Below are 26,618 nucleotides of genomic sequence, written 5' to 3'. Positions count from 1 at the left end.
ACTTAAGGCATCCCGATTTTTTTACTTTATTTTTAAATTTGTTTTTCTTTTCATGTTAAAACGTTCTTTTGATCTCGCTCATCCTCCGACTTGTTACTGATCTAAAAAATGAAATAATACACTAGTTTGAAAATTTATAGCAATACATGATTGCTGATATTTTAACAGCTAGCTGTTTCTTGAATATTTCAATTGTCATAAGTACTTCCAGGCTTTATGTACAAAGACAACATTCTAGGTGTTCGATACTGAAAGACAGATTAGACAGATGTATAGAATGCCATATTACCCATTCAAAATCAAATGTGGATGGAAGAAAGAAGAACATCAGAGGAAGATAAGTTCTAAAACAGATAAGAGAAAACGAGTCGGGTTGTACTTTATTTTTAATCGACGTTAAAAGTGTTCACCGACACAGATATTACACGAACAGAGTCTTTTAATTAGTATTTTAACTGCAAATTTGACGGGAAAATCAACAATATAATATACATAACTGAATTTCCGGCAGTGGTTGCCTAATTGTAAATCTTGTCATCGTCGCTACTACTGAATGTATGGTCATGTTAACATGAAATGTTCACTAAGATACTATGATTAAAATGGTGCCGATCTGAGGTCATATTGTAGCATAGTGGTCTAAAGCGCTCACCGTTTCAGATCAATGCTATCTCACGTCTGTCTGCCTGGTTTCGCCTCTCGGGCTCGGCCAATGTGGGTATTTGAGAAGGCTTGCCAGTAGCTTTTCGTGGTTCTTTCCGGGGTTTCCCCGGGTTCTTTCTCCACCATTTATACGGGCCGTCATGCATAGCCTATCTTGTGCTGGAAAATGGCATTAATCCCTATAAAAATAACATAAAATCAAACAGTCACTTTTCCATCTGCCATTTTATGCAAAACCATTTTCTTCATGTCTTTCTTAGGTTGTGTTCCTTACAATACAAATTCTAATTTGAATGATGTGTGTATACAACAGATGCTATGGACAGTATCCTCAAAGTCTCTCCATTTTTATATCATCGTTATGTCTTTATTTAATTATTTTATTTTATTTCATCGATGAAGTTTTCAAAGTGGCACAGTTTATTGATTTGTGTATCCCTTAATGATTCGGTACTGAAAACGTTTACTTTAATTGCAAACAAATGAGAGCAATACATTTTAGCAGATAACTGTATGTGTTTGCATTAGTGCTTTTTGATTCTGGTATTGTACTTTTAGCTACTATTGGACTTGGTGTCGTACTTAAGCTGCACACATATAATTTTATTTGAACATCGCGTTTTATAATTAACTGTTATCATCCATATTGAGTTCACAGCTAATATGTAAGTTATGTTTATTGATTATTTCGGAGGGAAAATAACAACGAATTCTCGTAAGAATCATATGTAATTGTGGATTAGCTATACGAGGCAGTATATATATATATATATATATATATAGATAGATAGATAGATAGATAGATAGATAGATAGATGAAAACGTGCCTATGTACACGCGACTATGGTCATACAAGTTATCACGTGTTATACTTATCTGCTCCGATAATTATCTCATGTAAGTCTGTGCCCCACATAAAGGAAGATGAAGCAATCAGTTTTGACAAAAATGTTGCATTTGACGTTGCCTAACACTTTTCGAGAAGTGCACCCAGATGATCTGAAAAACTCATAGTGTAAAATGAACTGTTATGAAAAGCGCAACTTTTTTATTTTTCTTTTCTTCTAATATTCAGTTAACAACTGAGGATTATCTAGTTGAAGACGTACCAATTGTGCAATGTGCACTTAATTAGAATAGCGTCGTCGTTGCATACTTTACAGCCGCCTATTCCTTTTCCTTGATGAGAACAGTAAGGAATCCTGATAAGGTTTTCTATTCAGATTCTCTTTGTGTTTCATGAATGTGAACACATGCATATACAGAGAAAACTTTTTTATCATTATGTTGAGCAAGAATTAAACATACACTGGGAAATTGTACCAATGTACTAAAATATAATTTACCGTCGTATGACTATGTGCTTGATCCACATTGTTTCTTCCTTTTTTCAAATCACATCAACATAACGGAAATAAACAATTCTGATATAATGTAGTGTAGTGAAAGAGGTTTTGCAGACATTTGTGCAACACAAGAATCTTTAAGTCTATAATTTAATCAAATATTGAAGAACAAGTATGAATTTGGAAAACAGAATGACAGCTAATGTTTTCGAACAAATAAGCAGATAAGCATTTTGAAAACGTTATACTATCATGAAATAAAACAATATTCGTTTTGTCTGCCTACGTTCCAGAGCGCACCTTACCGAATTCAAGGTACGTGTTTCTTATATCAGTCCACATGACAATTGAGATATGGGTGACGTTATAATTATATGCACAGTTTTAGGGAGAGTGCAGTGAAACAAGAATAAATCACAAACGGCAGAAATACAGTGCAGATTTGCTGATAGCCTGTCAGCGGTTTAATTTGTTGTAATTAGCAGCGCTCTGTACTTGTTGCTTAAAAGCAAAAATGCACTAAATCGCTGAAACATTACAGGACAAAGACGGGACAGAAAAGTTGGAATCCAAATATGTACATACGATACAAGCCTTACAATAGATTAATTAAAATGGCAACATGTGTGGATTACATTTATTCATGTAATGACTTACACTGTGACATGTACCTTATTTCCATTTACGAATGTGACGAATATGTACATGTGTATCTATTCCATTTTTGGACAGCAAATACGTGGAATTAATATCATCTTGTCTAATATCAGATATATTCTATTCTTTCAGGAAGAAAGAGAGAAAAAAGAAAGAGTAAGTAAGGTTATAACTACTTTGAGTAAAGAAGCACAAATCATGCATTAATTCCAGTTATTATGTGATTTCTAAGACGAAGATATTTATCAAAAATAATTATTCGCCAAATGTTCCTCATTTTTGTAACTCACCAATGAAGGAATATCGTTTTTATATCACGCATTTATTCCTTTTGTCGGAAAAATAAGTAGAGTCCGTCCTTCCATTAGTAAATACGTTCAAATGGTCACTTTTATGGACTAATGAATTATACCTTTGCTTCATGAGGTGACTTTTATAATACGAGATTGTCTCACCAGCTGTCCTTCCTGTTAAATTATTGACTGACAGGCGAATAACTTTACAAACACTAGTTAGCATGTCTTACAAGTACTGACTAGAATGTCTTGCTTACTAACATTGGTTAGAATGTCTCACTTTTACAAGCACTGGTTTGCATCTCTAACTTACAAACATTGATTAGCATGCTTACTTACAAGCACTGGTTAGCATGTCGTACTTCCAAGCACTGATTTTCATGTCTTACAAGCACTGGTTAGCATATCTTACTTACAAACACTTGTTAGTATCTCTAACTTACCAACATTGATTAGCATGTCTTACTTACAAGCACTGGTCAGCATGTCTTACATAAAAAAGCACTGGTTAGAATCTCTAACTTATGTGTAAAGGTGTGTTTACAAGCATACTACTAATTTAATTCAATAGCACTGGTTAGCATGTCCTACTTACAAGCACTGGTTAGCATATCTTGCTTACAAACACTGGTTAGCATCTCTAACTTACAAACATTGATTAGCCTGTCTTACTTACAAGCACTGGTCAGCATGTCATGCTTAAAAACCACTGGTCATCATGTATTACTTACAAGCACTGGTTGACATGTCTTACTTACAAACACTGGTACTTACAAGCAATGATTACCATGTCTTACTTACAAACACGTGTTAACATGTATTACTTACAAACACTGATTTGCATGTATTCACTTGCAAGCATTGATTAGCATACCTTACTTACAAACACTGGTCAGCATGTCTTACTTACAAGCACTGATTAGCATGTTTTACTTACAAGCACTGATTAGATGTTTTAATTTAACAAACACTGGTTAGCATGTCTTACAAGCACTGGTTAACATGTCTTACATACATTAGTTCACAGGTATTTATTTACAAGCACTGATTAGCATGTATTTACGTATCAGCACTGATTTACATGTATTTACCTACAAGCACTGATGAGCATGTTGTACTTGCAAGCACTGATTAACGTGTATTTAACAAGCGCTGGTTAACATGTCTTACTTACAAACACTGCTTAGCATGTCTTACAAGAACTGACTAGAATGTCTTGCTTACAAACACTGGTTAGAATGTCTTACTTTAACAAATAATGGTTAGCATTTTCTACTTGCAAACACTGGTTAGCATGTCTTACTTACAAACACTAATAAGGATGTCTTACCAGCGCTGGTTAGGATGTCTTACCATACTTAAAGTCAGTGGAATTCACGTTGTACTTAAACGCACTGGTTAGAAAGTCTTACTTTAATAATACTGGGTAAGAGCTTTTACTTACAAGCATTTGATAGCATGTCTTACTTACAAGCACTGGTTAATATGTCTCACATACAAACACTGGTTAGCATGTCTTACTTACAAACACTGGTTAGCATGTCTTACTTACAAGCACTGATTAGCATATCTTAATTTAACAAACAGTGGATATCATGTCTTACAAACACTGGTTAGCATGTCTTACTTACAAACACCAGTTAGCATGTTTTACTTGCAAACGTTGGTTATCATGTCTTACTTACAAGCACTGATTAGCATGTCTTACTTTAACATGCACTGGTTAGCATGTCTTACTTGCGAGCACTGGTTAGCATGTCTTACAAGCACTGATTATCATGTCTTATTTTAACAAACAGCTTGAATTAGTTGCAAACACTGGTTAGCATGTCTTACATACAAGTACTCGTTAGCATGTCTGACTGGCATTGGTTATAATGTCTGACCATATTAAAATCAGTGGTTAGCATGTCCTACTTACACTTACTGGTTAGCAATTATTGCTTATAATCGTGGGTTGTGGGAATAATTAAAATCAGTATTTTGCAATTGCTAATATGTCTAATATACAGTGGGTTGCAGTGGTTAATATGTCTGACTTAGAATCAGTAGGTTAGAGTGGTTATCATGTCTGACTTACAATCAGTGGATTGCAGTGGATAACATATATGATTTACAATGAGGGGATTGCAGTAGTTAGCATATCTGACTTACAATCAGTGGGATGCAGTGGTTACTATGTCAGACTTTGGATTTTGATTTTTTTAACGTAGCTTTAACTATTTTTCATCATATTGCTACGATGTCTGCAACGTGGCTATTTATTGTGATGTTTACCACTGGGGCATCATGCCACAGCCATGTAGCATGATGTACCACCCAGTCAGATTATTCTGACACTAGGCCAACCAGTCTTGACAATAACGTCTTAATGCTGCGCGCCAAACGAGGCAGCTGTTAGTACCATTTTTGTAAGTCTTTGATATGACTCGACCGGGGATCAAACCCACGACCTCCCGCATCCGTTATGAGCATATGTATCCTGCAGTGCACCTGTGTTCTTATTTAGGCTTACATGTCTTTATTATATTCTATGTACCGTCTGAAGGCGCTATGAGAAAAAGTAAAACAAAACACAAACTCTAGTATTTGATGTCGGGCTTGTTTTCCTCTCTTGTAGCCATGTAATCAACAACGCACTGTATCACATAACAGATGATGCTAGTTACCGAAAATCTGTTTGTATATAGTTGGATCTAAGTTGCAACATATGCACCCTTAGCTAAACATTTAAAAGTATTTTATGGCGGAAGACTGAGTGTTTGGTTCATTGCTATTTCTTCAAAATAAAGAAATGACAGCACGTTGGAATTTGGATATTTAAATACGAGACACAACACCTCTGTTCAAGCAATAATTTGCATTATATTTACATTTACGAATATTTGCACGCATGCCTGTTCAGTATTTTGGAAGGAAATAAGTGAAGTTTATAGTACGGTTGCTAATGTCACATGCATTATATTCTTTCAGGAAGAATAGGGAGAAAATAGAGTAATTATTGATAAATAGTTTCTTCATATTTCTCCAGAACACATACAGGAAAGCAATTCTAAAACAATTGAAATGTGAAACACAAAGTTCAAAAACATGTACTGAATGATATGGTTGGGCTCAAAATCATGAGACGTCCTCAACAATAAATATAGTCATAGATACATCCATGTTCAGATCTGAAGAATACGGCTTCAAAACACGTCAAGCAAAAATAATATGGTGACAATTGACCTATTTATAAATGTAAACTGTCCAAAATGTATACATTTGATGGCAGATATGCATGTAAACTGTCCATAATGTATATATTTGATGGCAGATAGGCATGTAAACTGTCCATAATGTATATATTTGATGGCAGATATGCATGTAAACTGTCCATAATGTATATATTTGATGGCAGATATGCATGTAAACTGTCCATAATGTATACATTTGATGGCAGATATGCATGTAAACTGTCCATAATGTATACATTTGATGGCAGATATGCATGTAAACTGTCCATAAGGTATACATTTGATGGCAGATATGCATGTAAACTGTCCATAATGTATACATTTGATGGCAGACATGCATGTAAACTGTCGTTGATGTATATATTTGATAGCAGATATGCTACAACTTACGTAGTGCACTCCACCCGACATCCTTCAGTATTCATACTCTACCCCTCTCCTATTTTTATGGCAAAACGTGTCATAGCTGAAAATGTACTTATTAACACATTGATGAAAATCTGTTTGAGCTTCTTAAAATGTATTATATTTATATGTTGATCTACCCGTTAGCTCAAAGTTTATCATGGATACCTTTCCTAAATAACTTTTGTCCTTTGAGATAATTGATCCTTGATGAACATGGTACCTCTCGGACATCCAATATTGTCCTTGCAGTGGCAACATGATGTGATTGCTACTCCTGCTGATCATATGGTCGTACGAACTTGGATGTTTTTTTATTTATTTATGTTATGTATCTGACCGTTGTCTTTATGGTGATTACATATTGTGAATGTCTTTTTATCGTGATTACAACGAGTAAACAAGATGTTTATTCCAATCTGAGTTCAATAGTTAGTGAAAGTTTACATCAGTCAGTTTGGTTATCGAGAGCAATCTGTTGCTACATAGTATAGTTACACACAATTTAAATGGAGGTTAAAGAAAAAACGATTTTAAATATTGATTCATATCAGTCTTTTGGTATCATAGTGTACTACTGTGTTAAGATAAATTTTTAAAACTATTATTTATTTAAAGTATTAAATTGAAATACAAGGTCTCATCGACATTTTGAACTAAAACACTACCTTGGGTCTATTAAGATTATTTGTTTCCTCTGTCCGACCATAATTGCACATTTGAAGATTCGCCATTGTATTTGCCGTAGTAACCAGTAAGTGTATTGATGTGATGATAATTATTGAAAATGTTTGCTTGTTTGTGTCTGAACGTATTCTTATTCACATTGTGCCAACGGAATTTGATGTTACGTATTAACCTTGTAGGTCATTATCCCGTATCCTTTTCGGCTAAAGAAAAGATGGAAAAGTTTAAATTTATGACAAACCGATTTTATGGATACATTTCTCAAATTAAACGCGGAAGTTTATGGTATCATGTTCTGTTTGTAATACATGAAGGAATTTAATTGCCATAGCTAGCCATATGTGTGTACATTTATATTTGGTTTATCAATGTACATATACTGTAACACTATACAATCTATTATATAATCTATAGTTTAAAGATTGTACCACATGCTCTTAGCAAGACTATCATGCGTTTATACATTTTTGGTTATATTTTAATAACCACATTTTACCTAAACAACTAGATGCAATGCATGGAAGAAATCTTTGCAGCGCGTTGTTCGTTTATCTCAGCATGATACAGTAAAGAAAGAAAAGTTAAAATTCAGAGACTAAAATACGAGGAAATCCCGAGTGTTTTTTCTTTTTTATTGCTTATTTACCGTTCCTAAAGTACTTAGACGAAACTTTGCAAACACATTTATCTTATGAGCTAATTGATCCCAGATGACCATGGTGCCGCTCGGACATCCAACAATGCCGATGCGGTGGTAAACTATGTTGATCGCTTGTCCTGCTGAACATATGTTCATATGAAATTGTGGAGTTTTCTTATTATGCCCTTATGTAGTTTTGTCCTGGTTCTGATTGATTTTTGCCATGATTTTAACTAGTAAGAAGCTTATTCCAATTTGAGTTCAAGACATAAAGAAATTTTCTATCAGAAGTTTGTTATCTAGAAGAATCTATTGCTGCAAAGCATCGGCATAAATATATAAATGGAGGTTAAGTTAAAGAAATTTTAAATACCTATTCATATCAATGTTTGTATGTCAAAATTTACTACTGTGTTCATCTAAATTATAAACCAATTATTTATTTAAATTATTCAGTGTAAATACAAGGTACTCATGGAATGTTTGGACTAAAAAAATAGCTAGGGACTGCTGAGAAATAATTCAAACAGTGCTTGGATTGTAATATTGTGGTGCATCAGGACATTCAGTACTTTTGGTATGTTAGGAATTTCAAGACTCGGAATATCATAACATTCAAGACTATTGAAATTAATTACGGAACATTCTGCATTTTATATTTGTGATACAGCACTTAGTATTATTTGGGATTTAATTCATACTATTGTAAACATATATTAAATGTTCGCTATATATTAGAAAGTGTTTGTTGAACTTTTCATAAATTGTTGCTTTTACTTCCCTTCCAATGTTCAATGGATAAATAAACTTCTTATAAGACTCATCGGAAATCCTTATCTTTTCCTAAATGCACTTAGTTTTAAAGAAATGGCACATCATTTAGGACTGCTGTAGATTTGAAAACAAACAATTTAATAAAGTCAGTAGCTATTCCAAATGATTTTATTTCAAAGGCATCATGGTCACGGTTTTTCACTGAAAGTAATGCACTAGTTGGGTCACCAAACCTCTATCTGATTTTATTTTTGGAGAAGTATGGACCATTCATTTCGATAAGTTCTGTATCATTTATTGCTGTTTCTGCCAAGCGTACCCCTATTAAAATATTAAGGGACGCATAAGATGTTCTGATCGTTTGCAATCAGCTGATAAATCATCTAGCGAAAGTGTTCCTACTCCGAGTGTAGAGTGCTCCTTTATTCTGCTGCTGAATTCTAAACTAGCTGTCTGTTGCTTGCATATAACTTGTTAATTGAATTACTGATTGAGTTTTCTAATATGGTCAAACAATGTTACATGTTTTCCAATTCACTATTCACCTTCATCACTTCTACGCAATGCAACATTCGCTGATTCATATATCCTTAAACCTACATGTTGTCTTTGATATTATGACACACTCAGGTTAATTCTTCCCATAAATACATCTAAATAAGTTTCAAAATTATATAATGTTCTCCTCTATGATTTTTCAAACATACTTTCAGTTCTGTATACTGCGACTTCTACAATCTGTGTGATATGGAAGGAATACACGCATTTATGATATGCTCATTTGTTTCTCTTTTAACTTTACATTGTCAGAATCGTTCAGTTTTTTACGACATTGCACACCTTCATATTGCACTCACGTGTAGGACGCGTGTGTCCAATAGTCTGTTAGGAACTACTTTGTAAACGTATCATGTACACTCGTGTTTCAGACGCTTTACCTTTTGGTTGATTAAATTTGTTTCTGAATGAAATAAAGCAGATGTTTCGTGGATGGCCACATACCAGCTACTTTGCTACATTGCGCGTTAACTTGTTTTGGACTTTGGCGATAAACGCCAGATTTCATAAATTTGGTGAGTACCTATATATAACATGCAAGTTACAAGGCATAACCATGTCTCCTTTAGCTGTTAATAAGAATGGCAAAAACTATACTTAGAGTTTTACAGTTTTACATCCTGAATGTCCTCAAAATATACATTCGTAGTTATGCAAATCCGAATTACATGAGCCATGTCATGGGTTCCCAAGCTTGATTACGCATTTTGAAATTGTACTGTTATTACGACTATATTCCAAGTGCAATTACATGCTCCTTACTGCACTCAAAATGAAATAAACATTATATTCCATAGCGTCTATTTGATCGTTGAGATTGAATGATTTCATATTTGTCCCACATTATGAATTCAAACATTCAATGGCAGAACAGAAACACATTTGCAGATGACAACACGCTGTTTCGTCGCCGCTGAAATGTAATTTACTTCATGTAGAATTGGCACATAATTCCAGTCCATAATCACGAAATTTCGTAGAAGTGACACAAATGACAAAATATATTCATTCCAGATAAAATGGAAAAGTTGTTGCAATGCACATTCATTCAAAATATGACTCCAAATTTCAATTTTAAGTAGACAAAAAGGCCATGTTCTTTCGATAGTTATGTCTAGCGCGCGATTAAGTTCAAATTTATCTGAGTGGAGTTAAGTGCGCATTAATAATGTTGTCTAACGAAGAATCTGCGCCTGTGTATTTAGTTTGGAATACGGCATACATTCAGTTATTTTGTTTCGTATAGCGTATATTTTTCACATAATTAAGCCTTAGGAAAAATAAACAAATAAGCATATAAGGAATAGGTTATGGCATTTTTATGGGAAAATATAAACTCGTTTTGTCGGATGGATACACCAACAATGTCGTGCAGTATTTCCATCCAAACAACTCGTTCCTATTCCCCCATACAAATGCATTAACCTATACATATACAGAGAGAAAGAGAGATATGTGGATATACAGAGCGTCCAATATTGCGACATCACGATGCATATATGCATACATTCGTGTTTGGTTGAGTTCTGTGTATAGATCGACTGTCTAGTATATATATATATATATATATATATATATATATATATATATATATATATATATATATATATATATATATATGGACTGTACTGCATACTCATTAAGAGACGTTCAGGTGCATACACCTTTGTGATTTATTAAAACAGCAGACGAAATAATCATTTTTATACAATGAAGTTCTTTTCCTTTGTTTAGTGTCATAACATTCAGGACAAATGCAAAATTCCTGTGTTGTCTCGATCGAAAATAATGAGACCGTGTCTTCATACGTCTGATAATATTTTCAAATGGCAATTACCCTGCTGTTATGGGCATGATACGATATAGAAAGCACAGAAAAAGGGTTTAAGAAAAATAATCTTTGTTTTAATACCAATATGTCATACAGCAATACTAAGCATAATTTAAAATGGGTATTGAGTTTTTGGTCCATGGTTTCTATTTTGCTATTCATGTTGACATATTTCACACGTTTCTGCAGCCGACTAAACGTGCATTTCATCAAAATAGTGGTAAAATCAAACATGTGTAATAAGCAATAAGGAAGGGTGCACACTTTTTTATTATTCTGGTTGAATTGGCAGTGAAAGATTCTGGTTTTCTTTTTATTTCCATTTGATTCTAATCGGAGTTCCTCTTTATAACACTGTTAAAATTTAGATGTAGAAAAAAAAATTGCAATGGGATCCGTAGTGAAAAGAGCAGAGAAAGTGGGCTGACAGCCCACAGTGGACATAGAATTTACATTTCTCGCCCATTTTTTTGCAATGTTGTATGTTCATTATGCTCTGCTTCTACCATGCATCACTTATTTTCTTTATTGGATCTCTAATATTAGATAACTATCCAGATGAGATATCAAGAGGTTACAATGACCGCCAGTCTCAATGGAAATTGAGAGCCGAAAAATATATTGATATCATGATATTGTGTGATTTATTATCTTACTTATTCTCATGCAGGAATCCCGGTTAAACCGAGTGGTCTAAGGCGCTTGTTTTTACCGATCACAACCATCTCACCTCTGTCCGAAATATTCGAGTCTCGGCCTTGGCCGATGTGGTTATATAAGAGAGCTGCCAGTAGGTTATTGTTGATCGGAGGTCCTCGTCTGTTTTTTTTTTCCGGATTCGTTCTCCACCAGTGATAGTAGGTGCAATGCATTGCCTATCTTGTGCCAGGAAATTGCGTTAAACCCAAAATAACAACAACACATTATCAATCACGTATTATGCATCTTTGTGTGACAAACGTATACATATGAGAACTTGGCAAGAAGAATAGAATGCATTTGTTACCATTATGATGCAGTCCGACACGCACGGAGAAACTGGGCAACAAGACAAAGCTCTTTATTTGACTGTCCAGTGGAATATATAAACGTAATATCGAAGTGCATGCATTATATTTGTTTATTATAGCATAATTACTTCGCTCACATGGCAATGGATATTACATGAATATTCCAACAAATATTTATCATTGTTATAAATCTCACCCTCCAAAACGGGAACTTCATAACGCTTACGTAACGGATGTTGAATGCTCTAATATACGTTCTTGAATTTGAATTTAATTCTCCACGTTTGCCATCAGTTATTTAATTGTTACTATATACTATAATTGTCCACTCCAATATGAAATCTCATGTAATAGAGAATGAAATCAAAGATTTCGAATCTGATTGTGCTAGTTTGTCTTTCAAGAATGTCCACACATGCACATACAGAAACGGCATTGTATCTTTAGTGCAAGAATACAACATACAATGTCCATTTTCGTTGTTGTATTGAAATAGTCCAATGACAAGGTGCTTGATTAATAGGTTTTATGGCGTTTATGCTTCAAAATGGCATCAAAATATTTCAGTCAAAAATAATGTACACTATGCTATTTACACATGCTGGTATTTATGGAATTATCATTGAACAAGTAATAAATTATCATGAAGTTGCAAAAACAGGAAAGCAGAAACTAATGACATGTACAGTTTTTGCAGAAATAAGAAGATGAACATTCTTTGAAAAGTTTATTCTATTCTGAACACTTCGTTCTCCCTGCCACTTTTCAGAGCATATTTTACGACCTCCTCGGTACGATTTTCTTTAATCTGTTCAGATTTAAATTCAGCGAAGTGCAAATTTAATATTATTCACACCGTTCGAGGGCTCAGTAAGTGAAAAAGAACAACAACAAAAATAAGGAAACAAAACGCAAACAGTATAAAGTGCAGATTTGGATCCCATTGCATTTGTTGTATTAGGAAGCAGCGCACTCTGCCAATTATAGAGATGATACTCGTCACTGACAAATCACTATTTATCTGTTATGGTGTGTCTAAGTACCAACATAACCACGTTTAGTTAAACAGTTAGAGGTATTGTATGTATTTTGTGGTTCGATAATGTTTTGTCACATCAAAATAAGGATTGGACGGAAATTTAACATTCGCAGTTTTAAATACGGGACAGTCCGCGTAGAAATTAATTTAAATGAACGCTATTGTGGAATAATCCTTTGAAGTAATGACCCGCATTTCATTTGCATTTTAATATAAAAATTATTATATTATTTCAGGAAGAAAGAGAGAAAAAAGAAAGAGTAAGTACTGAGATATCTGCTTTCACGCAATAAGACAAAATAACGCAATGCATAAGACTGTTGTTTAATTGCTAAGACTAGACTAGTTAATTTATTAAAACGAAAACAAACTAGTTCTCGAATTTACCTCATATTTCATCAAACATTGCTAATGTCATCTATACGCTTTATGATCTGGAAAGATCTAAAAGATGCAGAAATGTTTCCTGTCATGTCATTATCCATATAGCCATATCGCTTACAAAACAACCATTTTTCCTTGTGCATTTCACCTGCTTTAATATATATAGTTCAATTATTGTGTTTGTTCGAAAAGAAGTAAAATTTTACCAAGTTGCAAAACGATAATGCTTTGCTCAATAAATACGTTAAGACGGACGCTTTTTTCGACTAAATGATCGAAAATAAAAATTGGTGACATTCTGATGTCAATTATCGCCTATACAGCGTATATCTTGAAATAGCTGAACGAAAAGACATATTGAAATGGTGGTTTCAAAAGAAGACGTTTTATTATCTCTGTCAGATTCTAAAAGAAACTCGTGTAAATATGTTGTCCATATTATGGCCATCACAACCTCCATTTTGGAAATCTTAATATTGCTACTCTTGAAGGAATAGTTATACAGACACGTGGTTTTCAATATAAAACGTATTATGGTGTCTAATTGACTATACATGAAAATTATGTCACTCTCATTTGTAATACGGCCACCACAATGGATATCATGAACTTATTAGTATCGTTGTTCTTCCGGAATGGCTAGTAGTATTAGCATAGTGTTTCCAATAACCTAGCTCCTATGGTGTCTTGTTGGTCTTTTCTGTTTGCTCTACGCTAAATTCGGCAATGCTTTTCCCGTGAAAACTGTTCCGCCTCGATGAGGGTAACAAGCAATTTCAAGAACATTCTAAGCTGTAAACAAGGTTAATTTTATTTTAAGTTCCAATTTAATATGATACCTGCAAAAGTCAGATTGACAACATTTTCCTATGAAATAGCAATGTCCTGAACTCAAATCCATGTAAATATGTTTACCTACATTTATTAATTATCCTGAAATATAATATCAAAACATAAAACATAGTTATGCAATATCTTGTTTACAAAAAATAGGCATTAGTCAGGGAGGGCCCCATTTCCTACCCTCAATTATGGAAAAAGTGCAACCACAGCAAATATACATTATCGTATGCAATAAATGTACATAACTTAAGTGTATTGTATTTAGTAAAATGTGTTGGGGGATAGCCTACCAAATGTTATCTGCGAGACGTCTGTTGTTGTCGATCATCTCTGCCCTCTCGACCTGGACTGATGTCGCCTTGAGAACAATTTTGGGTGATAAGAGTGTTGATCCCAGGACAATAATGTCGTATGCACACAAATTAGGAAGTATTACCATGAGTAGTAAAGTTCGATCAATCGTTCTATGATTATTAGAAATTATAACACGTGTGTTGTATTTTCCTTTCAATACATGTGGACGGCTGGGTATTCTACATGCATCAATTGATGCTCCGAGCTGTGAGATTATTATTGCATATCCTTTACACCTGAGAGATGCATATTGTAATATGCTCTAAAATGGCAGAGATAAACACCATTTAATCATTTAGCAAGCATCAAAATGAATAAATTTCGTCAACCGGAAGATATCGTTAAAGAAGACGTAAGTGCTGATCCTACGAACGGGCCCCAGGGCTGGATATAATCACTGAAAACCCGACCCCGACACCGATGATATATAATGCTTCGAATATATGCAATAAGAGCCATGCCAGACAATGCGAAGAGGAATGGACAGAATCATTCGATACACAATTAAAGCCAGTTATGCATATAAGAGGAGGTTAATTAAAACAAACAAATTTGATCAAGGCCCATAAAATGTTCTTTGGCAACTTTAGTAAAATTTGGTGAAGATACCAAAAGGGAAATTTTTTATTTTATCCCGAGATCGGCGATGCGTTGCAGACATCTGTATTTCAAGGCAAGGAACCACGATTCATGTTGGATAAAACGACATGGAAAGATCCGTCTGTTGTGAAACTCTAAGTTATTTCTTCCGAGAATACCACGCGAAGGTTACGCTAGAACACACATTAACGGCAGCAATGCCCCAATTGTGGAAACATGTATTGGCCCCAGAACTTGGTCGCGGATTGTTGGCGACGTTATCACAGCTCATCCTATTTTTTTCCATCGACAAGTGGGGTATTTTATATACTAGAGTCATCTACAGTACGGAACTTGCAATTAACATATTCTTCATCGGTTACAGTGCAATGTTGAATAGTGAGGATCGAAGCCGATATTGCCGTCGCGTTCTAAGAAAATAACCGAACATAAGTAAGGTCTCATCGGACTCAAAGAAATACACGTCAGTAGAGATTATTTAAATGCCAGTAGAGAAGAGATTCCATAAAACGAAGACACATTTCGAACATGTATAAGTCCACATCATAATAAATCAACACAAAGTTATATCACAGATGAAAGCCGTTGCGGAGCGGTATTGCCATTATATTTCATTCCTGTGCCAACATTATCTCGTGGGTAATTAGTCAATTTTATTAATCTGGCGACGGTAATATAAATTCAAGCCTCATTAAAGAAAGCATCAACACCAACACCATCCCCGACGTCACCACCGGCACCTACCCCATTACCTATCACAACAAATATCCAACCAATGCACGGGTAGTACATGCACCTGCTCCGCCATCAGCTGTCCATGAGCCATCCTTGTGGGACATATTTTAATAGTGACTACAAATGCTCGTACAGTGGTCACAGATTGGTTGTTATACACTGAAGTCACTGCTGATGGATATATTCGTTGATAATTTTCAAAGATGACAATGTTTAATGTCAGAATATATGCTAGTAATCTAATCATAGATATAGCATTTGGATGTACTGCATGAAAATGATACAATGAGGTCGTTAACGAAGCACAGTTGCAAAGGCAGCTACATAACCGATGATGATGATACTATATAACAAAATGTCAACATCTGCATGATCACTAATCCGCGACAATGGTGTTGGCGGTGGTATCAGCAGATATCCCTTTGGAGGCACCGGTTTCGTTGACGTTAGAAGCGGATTAGATTCCGGTTGCGATTTAAGGGGCACAATTTCAATTGTCATTACAACTTTTGAAAAGTGATTAAAATTAGATTCGTTGAGAATGCTTGTTTAAGTGTAATAAACATATATATATTAGCAGTGACGTTACCATAAGGTACCATGTTGAAGTCAGATGCGTCTGCCAAGCTTGGCACTCACAAAGCAAACTTAATTTGACACTGCTGAAAGAACATACGCGTTGACAACGACTTAGAATATAACCATGCTTCTGAGATGCAATTGTCGGATGTCAGTCTGCTCATATCATTTAATAGTTTATTGTTGCATTCGCCTTCCAACGAGAAATGGTCCATCCACATGTATTTTCCGATTGAGCGGCTGGAGTGTGTGTGTGATTTGGATTTTTAATATAGCTTCAACAATTTTTCAGTCATCTCGCTACGATGTCTGCAGCGTGGAAGTTTATAGTGATATCTAGCACTGGGGTATCATGCCTCAGACATGTAGCATGAGGTCACACACAGTAATATTATCCTGACACCAGGCCCGCCAGTCTTAACACTAACCTTTTAATGCTGAACGCCAAGCGAATGGCTGATAGTATAATTTTTGTAAGTCTTTGGTATGACTCGGCCTGGAAACGAACACTTGATCTTTCGCATTCGAGGCAGACGCTCTAACCACTAGGCCACCGGAGCAGTCTCTCATGATTTTGTACAAATATAATTTTTAGAGTGTACTTCTAAAGATCGGTTGGAGTAATTTCACTGAAGTTCAAACAGCTTCATATTAGTAAATGATTGTAGGGGGCTTAATATCTATCCAGCTTGATGACGATTAGGATATTTCTTGTCAACAAGGGGCGGACTCTATATTGCGAAATACGAGGCGATTGCCCCAGGAACCATTTCAATATTTCGCGTGCCGATGTCATATTCTACGTTGTCGATAAAGATTGACATCGCTTGTTTATTGTCCTGTGATTCTCAGCACGGCATTGCTCACTATTAGATCGTTAAAACGTAATCGAATTAGTGAAGATCACGCTACGACGTATCGACGCATTTCAGAAGTTTATTTACAGCCGCATCAAGATCCGAAAGGGTTTTCGCTGGGGGAATATCAATTGTGTCTGTCAACGTTGATCACATCTGTCCAGCTACCCACAAGCTGCATTGTCCTTCGGACCATTTTGGATATATTTTCTCCGTCGAATATCACGTTAAGTCTTATTCTGGCATGATAACTCTTTTCAACGTGACACTGACCGAAGTTACCTTGAGGGATCCTGTGGAATTATAAATACTAACCGACACGTTTGGGGAAATCGCGTTTGAGGAAATTCGCGTATGTCGTCAATCGATTTAATATTCTCGCAGGGACCATATTTGAGTGTAAAACCTGCTTTGATCCAATTATTGTACTGACTAGTTTCGCCCGTTATTGCAACGTAGATGCACTCTCCGCTTTAATTCACGAACACGAGTTAAATTTCAACATAGTTTATAACGCCCAAGAAGCAATATCGTCCCTGACTGTCCCTGACGAATGATTATCGTGTTGGAATATGTGGGGAAATTATACGGGCCGAGGTAGACTTCACTTACTTCTTGGAATATATATTTCAACAGCGCCTCTTGGATTTATAAAATTATGATCGAATACTCGTCCATGCGAATCAAAGAAATATCTACCAAAAGTCCCCATCTGGGCCCCATTACGTGCTTGCAAACTGTATTTACTTGCGGAGCAGTTATTGGAGGAGCGGGATTATAACGTTACTAATCTTCGTTTGAGCGGGCTCAAATCGAGTTTTATTATCGGGCTGACGATACAATTTCGTGAGGATCCTTAAACCATGTTAAACTTTCGGACACTTTCCATTGAGTTAAATGCGTAACCATGTCGATACTAAGTCCTGACGGGGGAATCATATATTGACCGATTGATGTAAACAAGAACATAATCACACAGATTATAATTTCCGTTTCGAAAACCAGCTTGATAAACTAATTATACACGGATCAGGATAAATCCGCACGGCTGTTTGTCCCGGCAGTTTAGACCAATTTAGGTAGTTTCCAGATGTGTGTGCATTGAAGTTTCTCCGCTGAAAGTCATTTAAAACATCCACCTTAAATGTGTTGCAACTCGCCGGCAGAACTAGAATGTGGTCGATTAATGCCATCCGAAATGTTCCTGCTCCAACAGATGATACGGATGTAATATCAAGAAATGTCACTGAAGCAATACATAAACAGTATTATTTGAACAACCCCCATGATAGATACGGAGTTGTTTCCACGAATGATCAAAATGTAGAAGACTTCTTAGCATCATTGACAAGATTAACCGTGACATTAAAATCAAATGCAACCCAAAAGAAATCAAACACTGCTATGTCGTCGACTCGTGCTTACAGAGGGATGGAAAAGATTTCAAAAATAAGTACAATGAAATCGCTGCGATCAACAACCAGTTGTGGGGGACCGTAGCGCTGAAACTATCACATGAAACATCGAGCGGATTAGTACTGACTTAGATGATGACGCTACCACCATCCAAATGGAATGCGGTGGTGCTTGAAACAAACATTCAAGTAAGACGCTGATCTTGATGTTCGAATTATTTCGATTGCGAAAGAATTTAATGAAATATAAATAAATCTCACCGTATTCAATAATTAGATGTGGGTACATTTGTATTACGTATCGATATCAGCTTCCATTCAGTGAATCCAGCACGAAGGATGCCCTCTGGTCACTACCAGATAAACTGATAATGATATCTAGGTGATCTAAACAATTATATTTCATTGATTGAATTTGATGACTGTTCTGACTGCCTCACAACTCAATTAATCATGGATACAATTATAACTTTCGCCTTCGAAATCGATGCATTAAAAACAGAAATTACCACCGTTAATATCAAAGCCAGCGCGGGAGAATTAGATACTATATACATTAATAGTTTTAAAAGCGAGCTTAATTTGATATGCCTCGGGATTAATACACCATGTTTGGACGAGTACGTGCCGTATTCGTGCCTACTTAGATGTGACACACACGGAAATCACAATAGCAAACATAGCATCACTTAGATTTCGCGGATTTTTATCGAGGTAGAAGAATCGCATATAAATGTTGCGTCATTAAATATAACACAGCAGTGATCACATATAGTTTTAACCAGACAATGGCATTAGAGCGCAGACACGCTAACCTTTCCTGCCGTTGTAGGCGCTGCGCTTTTATTCGCGTATAATACAAAAACACAATAATACATACTGCTGTACAATCATTCACAAACATCAGTGTTCTCGGTCCTTTGGTATCATATTTCACTTCATGTTTCTAATATTTTTTCTTAGAGCTGTCGTCCGTGTATTCTCCGAAAAATTTGCGCACATGTTGCACGTAGCTGACGATGTATCCATTTTATATAAGATATACGAGGCACGAGATTTATCGTTGAATTACATCATCGTCGCGATAGTTCATTTAGGAACGACACAGTAGGAAGATGAAAAAAGTAGTTGTTAACTGCAATATGAACGCCAAAGACACTCGCTATACCAGGGGTAATATAGAAATAGTGTGTGCGAGCACGAACTTCAACACGTTCTTTTATAATACAGCCGTGTAAGGATGTGCGGTCAGAACACTAGTCCTCAAAGGTACAAATTTCAAATAATTATGATCAACATTCAAAGAATAATTTATGCCACATGTAATAGAGTCCTGAATACGTCCAAAATTAACAAAATACTGAATAGATGAAACGAAAAGTAGAACACATTTCCAGTATATTTCGGGAGTCGAAGTAAACAATCTTATCAGCGATCGGGGAGGGTATTCGAAGACGAAATATGGTTAGCGAAGTAATACACATCATGGAACGAAAATTACTCCTCCGAGTTTAAAACAAAGCTGCTAAGATAGTCTGCGTTAAGTCAATATTGCAACAATATAACTTGCTTCCAGAAAATTGTGTCAACAACTCAACCGCGGCAAATCAATATGCGATGCTATTTGGACTAAATTTGAGAAGATGAGGATATTAGAGTTTCTATCAAAGGCAAATTTTATCCCTCACGCAGGGATCACACCATTCCACGGCCATAATGCCCAATTCCTGGTCTATACAATAATCAACATCATTACGCGAAATGCACGCAGATATCAAAATGGGGATCACGCGTGAGCATTACCATCTATGCCTCGTTAATATTAAATAACTTAGACTGGATCAAGTCGTCAAGCCTTATGTAAAATCGGGGATGTTACTGTTGATTGAGAGAACTACTTTAATAGGAATTTTGTTAAGTCAGCACTGTAAAATTGTCACTAACATCAACATGGTTGCGACAAGGGGACTAATCACGTACATAGTCGATACTGCTTATGATAATGAATATTTCCACATTTTTTATAGGAAGTTAGCCCAACCAGCCCCAGTTGATATTGAAATCATGTTGTGTTTTTTATATTTTGGTGTCATCTTCGTCCTTGATGGCGAGGTAAAGTGATGTCTAAGGGGCCAAGGTGTTTTATATTTATAGGAAATGTTGAATTCCAATCAATATAAATTGACATCGAGAAGCTGATTTTCTTTAGTAAACAACGTCTATCTCTATGCCGAGGCTAATGTTGATTGGGATCAAGGAGTTTTCATTGTCATAGGAAATGAAGTCAAACAACATTGGTCGACATCGAAATACGTTTATTTTCTGAGGTATAAATTTTTATCTCAGGTAGGCTCAGATGCTGGGACGTTCGCCTTCTACTTGATTGATGACCCCACTCAATTTTCCTCCTTTTATTTCCTTCGGAGAAACTGTATTGATGACACCTGTCAATTGGAAAACAAACTGCAAACAAATAACCATGTGATTGACGTCTCTGTCAGATTGATAGAAGGGTTAATTGTGTTAATGCAACTTAACCATGCTCCAGTATATCAGGCACATTAGGAAGTTATATTTCTGAATAGAAAAATAAGAACATATAAATATATGTTTGTTTGTTGGTATCTATATGATTAAGTACGTCGGTTGTACTTATACAGTTATGCTTATTTTATGTAGCGCAAATACATTGCGGCTCCTTTTTTAACTTTTTCAGAATAAAAACAAAGAAAAACGTTCAAATACGGATATTTACACATGACACAACCTGTCTAGTAGATTACGTTAAACGGTAACTATTGTGGAATACTCAGCTAAAGTAGCGACAATTGTACTTGTACGTCCCATTTTTGAGACTAAATGGCAACGTTTGTTTCAAATATCACCTTTGTTCTATTTTGTTTCAGGAAGAAAAGCAGATACAAGCATTTGTAAGTATAAAAAATATATGTCCCCTCAGTCTAATATAAACAAGTTATGTTTTTTATATGGTTCGCAAGACACGTACATGCTTTAAAAATAGCAGCAGGGAGGATGAACCCTACAAACTTTAGAAGGTTCCAGTGTCGAAATAAACCTTCCTAAAGAGGGGTTTTCAACCAGAAATAACATCAACTACCCTTCAAGAGGAACTCTCGGAGAGAGGGGGCCTCTCTTGGTGGTCCTCCTAAGTTAGTCCAACACGTTTTCTGCTTGAAAACTTATCGATAGTATTTGGATTACAAAAAATAAACCAACTTTGTTGTCGCGCCCTCCCTGCTGCTATTAATTAATATATTATTATATCAAATAATGGCAAACATTGGAGAATCATATACCACTAGATTAGCATGAGACCGATTAGAAGTAATCAAACAGTTTCTTCCTGTTCGTGATAGTGTCAGAGAAAAACTACAACAACGACAAGAAGCACAAGTTGAATTTGCTACGGGTGCAGAACAGTTATTTAAACCCGTTACAAAAGCTACTGAAAAGGTTGCAACGGTTACTGAAAAAATCTATATGGGGTTATATTAAGGATGATGAGGAGGAGGAGAGGAAAAAGGGTAATTTTCCATTATTGATACAAACCGCTAAGCAGACTGAAAAGATAGCAGCAAGAACCAAGAAAACAAACACGATTGTACGAGATCTTCCAACTGATATAGCTGCAGCTCAACCTCCACCCGTCGGTGAAGAAATACTTGAGGGTATCAGTAGAATTGCTATTGATATCGCTGATATAAAAGATCGCATACCAGAAACAGAAACAGAACAAGCCAGGGTTAGGGTTGATTTAAACGATACATTCCTCGAAAATGGTATTAAATCCATAAAGGCAGTTCCAACCGTAGATGGTTTAGCTGAGTGGGCCGCGGGAAGTTACGATTAACGAGACAAAGGTTTAAAACCCGCGTTAACGGTGAAATATACCGTAAAGAATCTCTTCATGAAACAATGAGAAACCTTGTGCAGAAATACTCAAAAAATACTGACCGATTACTAACTAATTGTTTCACTGTTCCATTAGTTGCAGCTCACGCTGCCAGAGAAAAAAAATCGTGGAAGCCAACCCGAAGTTAGTTTCTCGAAGATGTACAATTTTGGTTGTTGTGAATATGGACACGGCGGATTGTGGAATACCAAGTATAATTACAAGGAAATAATATCAGTTGGTATGGTTGCGTTTGAACACCCCAAAAACTCGATGACGCGAATGGCCATTAATGGACCATTACCCGATTTTGACCTGACATGGTTCGCTCGTGTAAAGTCATTCGAAATGGCTAAGGGTCTCCACGTTATTTGTTATGTTTGGTTTGGTCGGCATTTTAGTGAAAACGATGGGCACCAATAGTGCTGTTAGGATATATGCTTGATTGTACAATACTGATATCGCTGACGGTCAGTGAGGCAATTATATCATATCGCGCACAGACTGAAGTATGATTACCAACACCTGAACTGGTTGATTGTGATAGTGATGATTACAGTACATTAATCGCCAATCTCGAAGAGAAAAGAACCGCACAGGATCTCGTTAGAAGAATAATTGCAAATTTTGCTCAAGGCGGTGCATATGATCATAAACGACATTATGCACGACTAATTATGGACGACGCTGAATACGATTTTATAATCGCTGAGACAACATCGAGAGATACATTTGTAAGTCGAGAAAACTTTTTTTTTAAAATCTGGAACAAAACTGAGTACGATTGTAAGTTATACTGATGGCGAGTCACCTCAGTATACTCATTTAAGATCTTCAATGTTATCTTATGTTTCCATCAATTTATTATCGATGATAAATATATTCCCTGACAATGCAGTTAAAGTTGCAACAGATTCGTTTTACATCGACAAGAAATATCTGAATTTGGTAACTCGTTTTACAACTGATGATGATGATGCATCATGGGGTTCGTGGAGAATAAAAGAAGAAATGGTATATAATTACTGAGTCCGCAGATGTTGAGATCAAAGATAGTTATTATAAATCAGAATTATCGGAAATGTCGAGTGCACCGTCCGTGAATGATCCAGTATCCAGACACAAGACCGTTTATCTCAATGGGTCGGGAGGGTCTGGTAAGACGACTCGAGCGATTGAATTATTTCGGAATTCAGATATGATTGTGCTAACACCTACACACAGACTCGCGCGGGAGATGAAACAACGAGGGATAACCCATACACTTATCAAAGCTTTTTCAGATACAAGGGCGACGCATGGACTCCTGATCGAATGGGAGAGAAATATATTCCAAGGATTATAATTCGGGATGAAATATGTATTGTACCGTTAGAAACATCAAAAACATTTCTCGATTGGTCATTGACAAAAAATACAGCTGTGATAATGTGTTTTGATCATGGTCAGCCACCACCTTTTGTTGGACCATCTCCACATTTGTGGTTAAAAGATTTTGTTGATTATTACTCGGAGATAACTGATGATTATAGAGCGCTTGATGCAAAATTAAACGAGTTTAAGAAATTAATCAGACTACAACCGAATAAAATTCAATGTGAAATTATGCGTACAATAACTTCAGAGAATTCAATGAGCGACTTTCTGCAAATGTGGAGACCAAACGACTTGATAGTGGTAGTAGAAAGATAGTCAGAGACACAATTCAACAGCGGTTGTTTGAAAAACTTAAAGAAAAGTTTCCAACGTTGCCAGTGCCGTTGTGTTATAGACCAGCTGATACACGACTACAAAATATTGACACTGAAATACCAGGACAGACCGAAAAACAGAATCTCGTATTAAATGATATTGTCGCAGTTGATGACAGTGTTGTTGAGGATGCACTGCGCGCTGATAAATCCCCGTGGACGCTAGGATACGCAATGAAGATACATTCATCTCAAGGACTGACTATATCTGATACAGTTGTCTGGGTCGTTGATGATCGAATCGAATGGTCGAATTTAGTTTGCTTGGCGGTGTCCAGAGTCAGAAGAATATCTCAGCTGCGGAGGATTGTCTTGGACTCGCCAGTGATCAATAATGATGATATTGACAACAATATAATAAGAACAAAATTAGCCGGTTATAAACAAAGTGATAAAAAAATAAGTACGATTTTGATCTTGATGTTGAATTTATCATGACACTGAAACAAAGCAGAATAATCATTGTGCAAGTTGTAATTGTATAATGTTGTGGCAGTATTCGTGTAATAATCCAAGACAATTTACCGTAGATAGAAAAGATAACAACCGCGGTCGTACACGTGAAAATGTGATGCTGACCTGTCTTGAGTGTAATCGACGTCGATTTGCTAGTTACGTGATCGAGGTGGTAATTGAGTGTCCTCGGGAATTACTTGTAACTGTTCACATGTAAAACCACGTTGAATGTAATCTGTAAATTGCAGGTCTACCAGTAGATCTTGTTATGTTAAATATCTTATGTGTCGTAATACTCCAGACATGATCAGTTGCTCTTTTTTTACCACCTTCAAGTTCACCTGGTTCATATAAATATCCTACAGTCACATTTCCTAGTACTGGATGTGCTGAAAAATCACGTCGTTGTACAGGTATATGTTTTTTTTGTGATTGCGCTAATGGGTTTCATGTTGGTTGTTCGAGTAATCTCATTATTTAGCGCAGCTATCACACTTGGTAATCTTGCAACCCACTCGCGAGATCTCTTGTCTTGAATAACTTCCTTCGTATATTGATATCCAAATAACCGCTCAGCAAAGAGTTCAATTAAATCGCTCGACAGTTGCTTGATCACGATGAATCGCAGTATGTCCTCGTCTGATGGTGACGTTACTTTGCTTCATCAACGATGATACTGGACCCTGAAATTCTTTGCCAGGATCAACCTGTAACAGCTGTGGCAATCGTAGACCACCAATTTGATAAATTCGTTCAAACGCAGGAGGAACTTCAGCAGCTGTCTTTGTCAACAACAGTTCTGCATCTTTATATCTACTTGCAACGTGAACAAGAGTTAACGCGTACTTGTATGTTATTTGACGTCTTCGTACATTGATTGTATCATGTGGTAAAAATAATATATCAGCCTGATGAACTTCATTAGGAACGCTGACATCAAAATGTGCAAAATAAATTTGTTTAGACGGTGGTAGGTAAATTTGCCATATTGCTTGTTTGGATAACCATCTTTTAGCAGTAACATGTGTAACCTTAGCTACTTCAGCGAGTTTACTAATTGCTGCGTTAGCTTTCCAGTATCCTCTTGGGAAATAATAAATCGATTCCATTATTTTAATCATCAGTTTATTAATTACCAGCACCTAGCGCTAATTTACCTTTCATCGCAGATCTTACTAACCAATTAGCTAAAGATTCTCTGAAGTTTTTATTTTTTATAGAATTTAACGCGTGAATTAATTTCACATCTGTTATGTGTCTATCTTGTAGATTTTTACTCTTATAAGCTACATCATGAGCATGACACGCTTTATCAATTTCATTTATCGGATACTCACCTGGTTTTGGTTGATCTTGATCATCAAGTCTGATATCAAGTCGGGTTCCAGGGCCACAATAATTATATCCTGGGAGGTGTTTTTCTCCTGGGTACTTAGCACACGGAGTTCCTGGTAACTATGTCAATATAGCTGCAATATCATATCCTCGCTTTTTCAAAAATATTATTTGACTTTGACTTAACACCTGACTTGGGAATAAATTTAAATTTTTGTACCACATCGCGTACACTTACCTGTAACCGCTGACCT

The 26,618-nt window shown here is 35.9% G+C and overlaps 1 protein-coding gene across 7 annotated transcripts in view; it reads left to right on the top strand.

Annotated features, from left to right (window-relative positions):
• Nucleotides 1-26,618, top strand: part of LOC149771356 (E3 ubiquitin-protein ligase TRIM33-like) — a 137,050-nt gene that overhangs the window by 46,821 nt on the left and 63,611 nt on the right. For 4 of the 7 annotated variants that reach the window (XM_089948557.1, XM_089948555.1, XM_089948553.1 and 1 more), the window contains 3 exons: nt 2,799-2,822; nt 13,379-13,402; nt 21,816-21,839. In XM_089948557.1, coding sequence (XP_089804683.1) covers nt 2,799-2,822; nt 13,379-13,402; nt 21,816-21,839 — 72 coding nt within the window. The remainder of the gene's footprint in view (nt 1-2,798; nt 2,823-13,378; nt 13,403-21,815; nt 21,840-26,618) is intronic. The other 3 variants (XM_089948556.1, XM_089948554.1, XM_089948559.1) reach the window with 1 other exon arrangement.

This window comes from Sinohyriopsis cumingii, unplaced genomic scaffold (genome assembly GCF_028554795.1).
Source record: "Sinohyriopsis cumingii isolate HCF-2022 unplaced genomic scaffold, ASM2855479v2 utg001937l, whole genome shotgun sequence".
Classification (NCBI taxonomy): domain Eukaryota; kingdom Metazoa; phylum Mollusca; class Bivalvia; order Unionida; family Unionidae; genus Sinohyriopsis; species Sinohyriopsis cumingii.
Note: the sequence above shows the minus strand (reverse complement) of the source record. Positions and strands in the feature narration are given on the sequence as shown.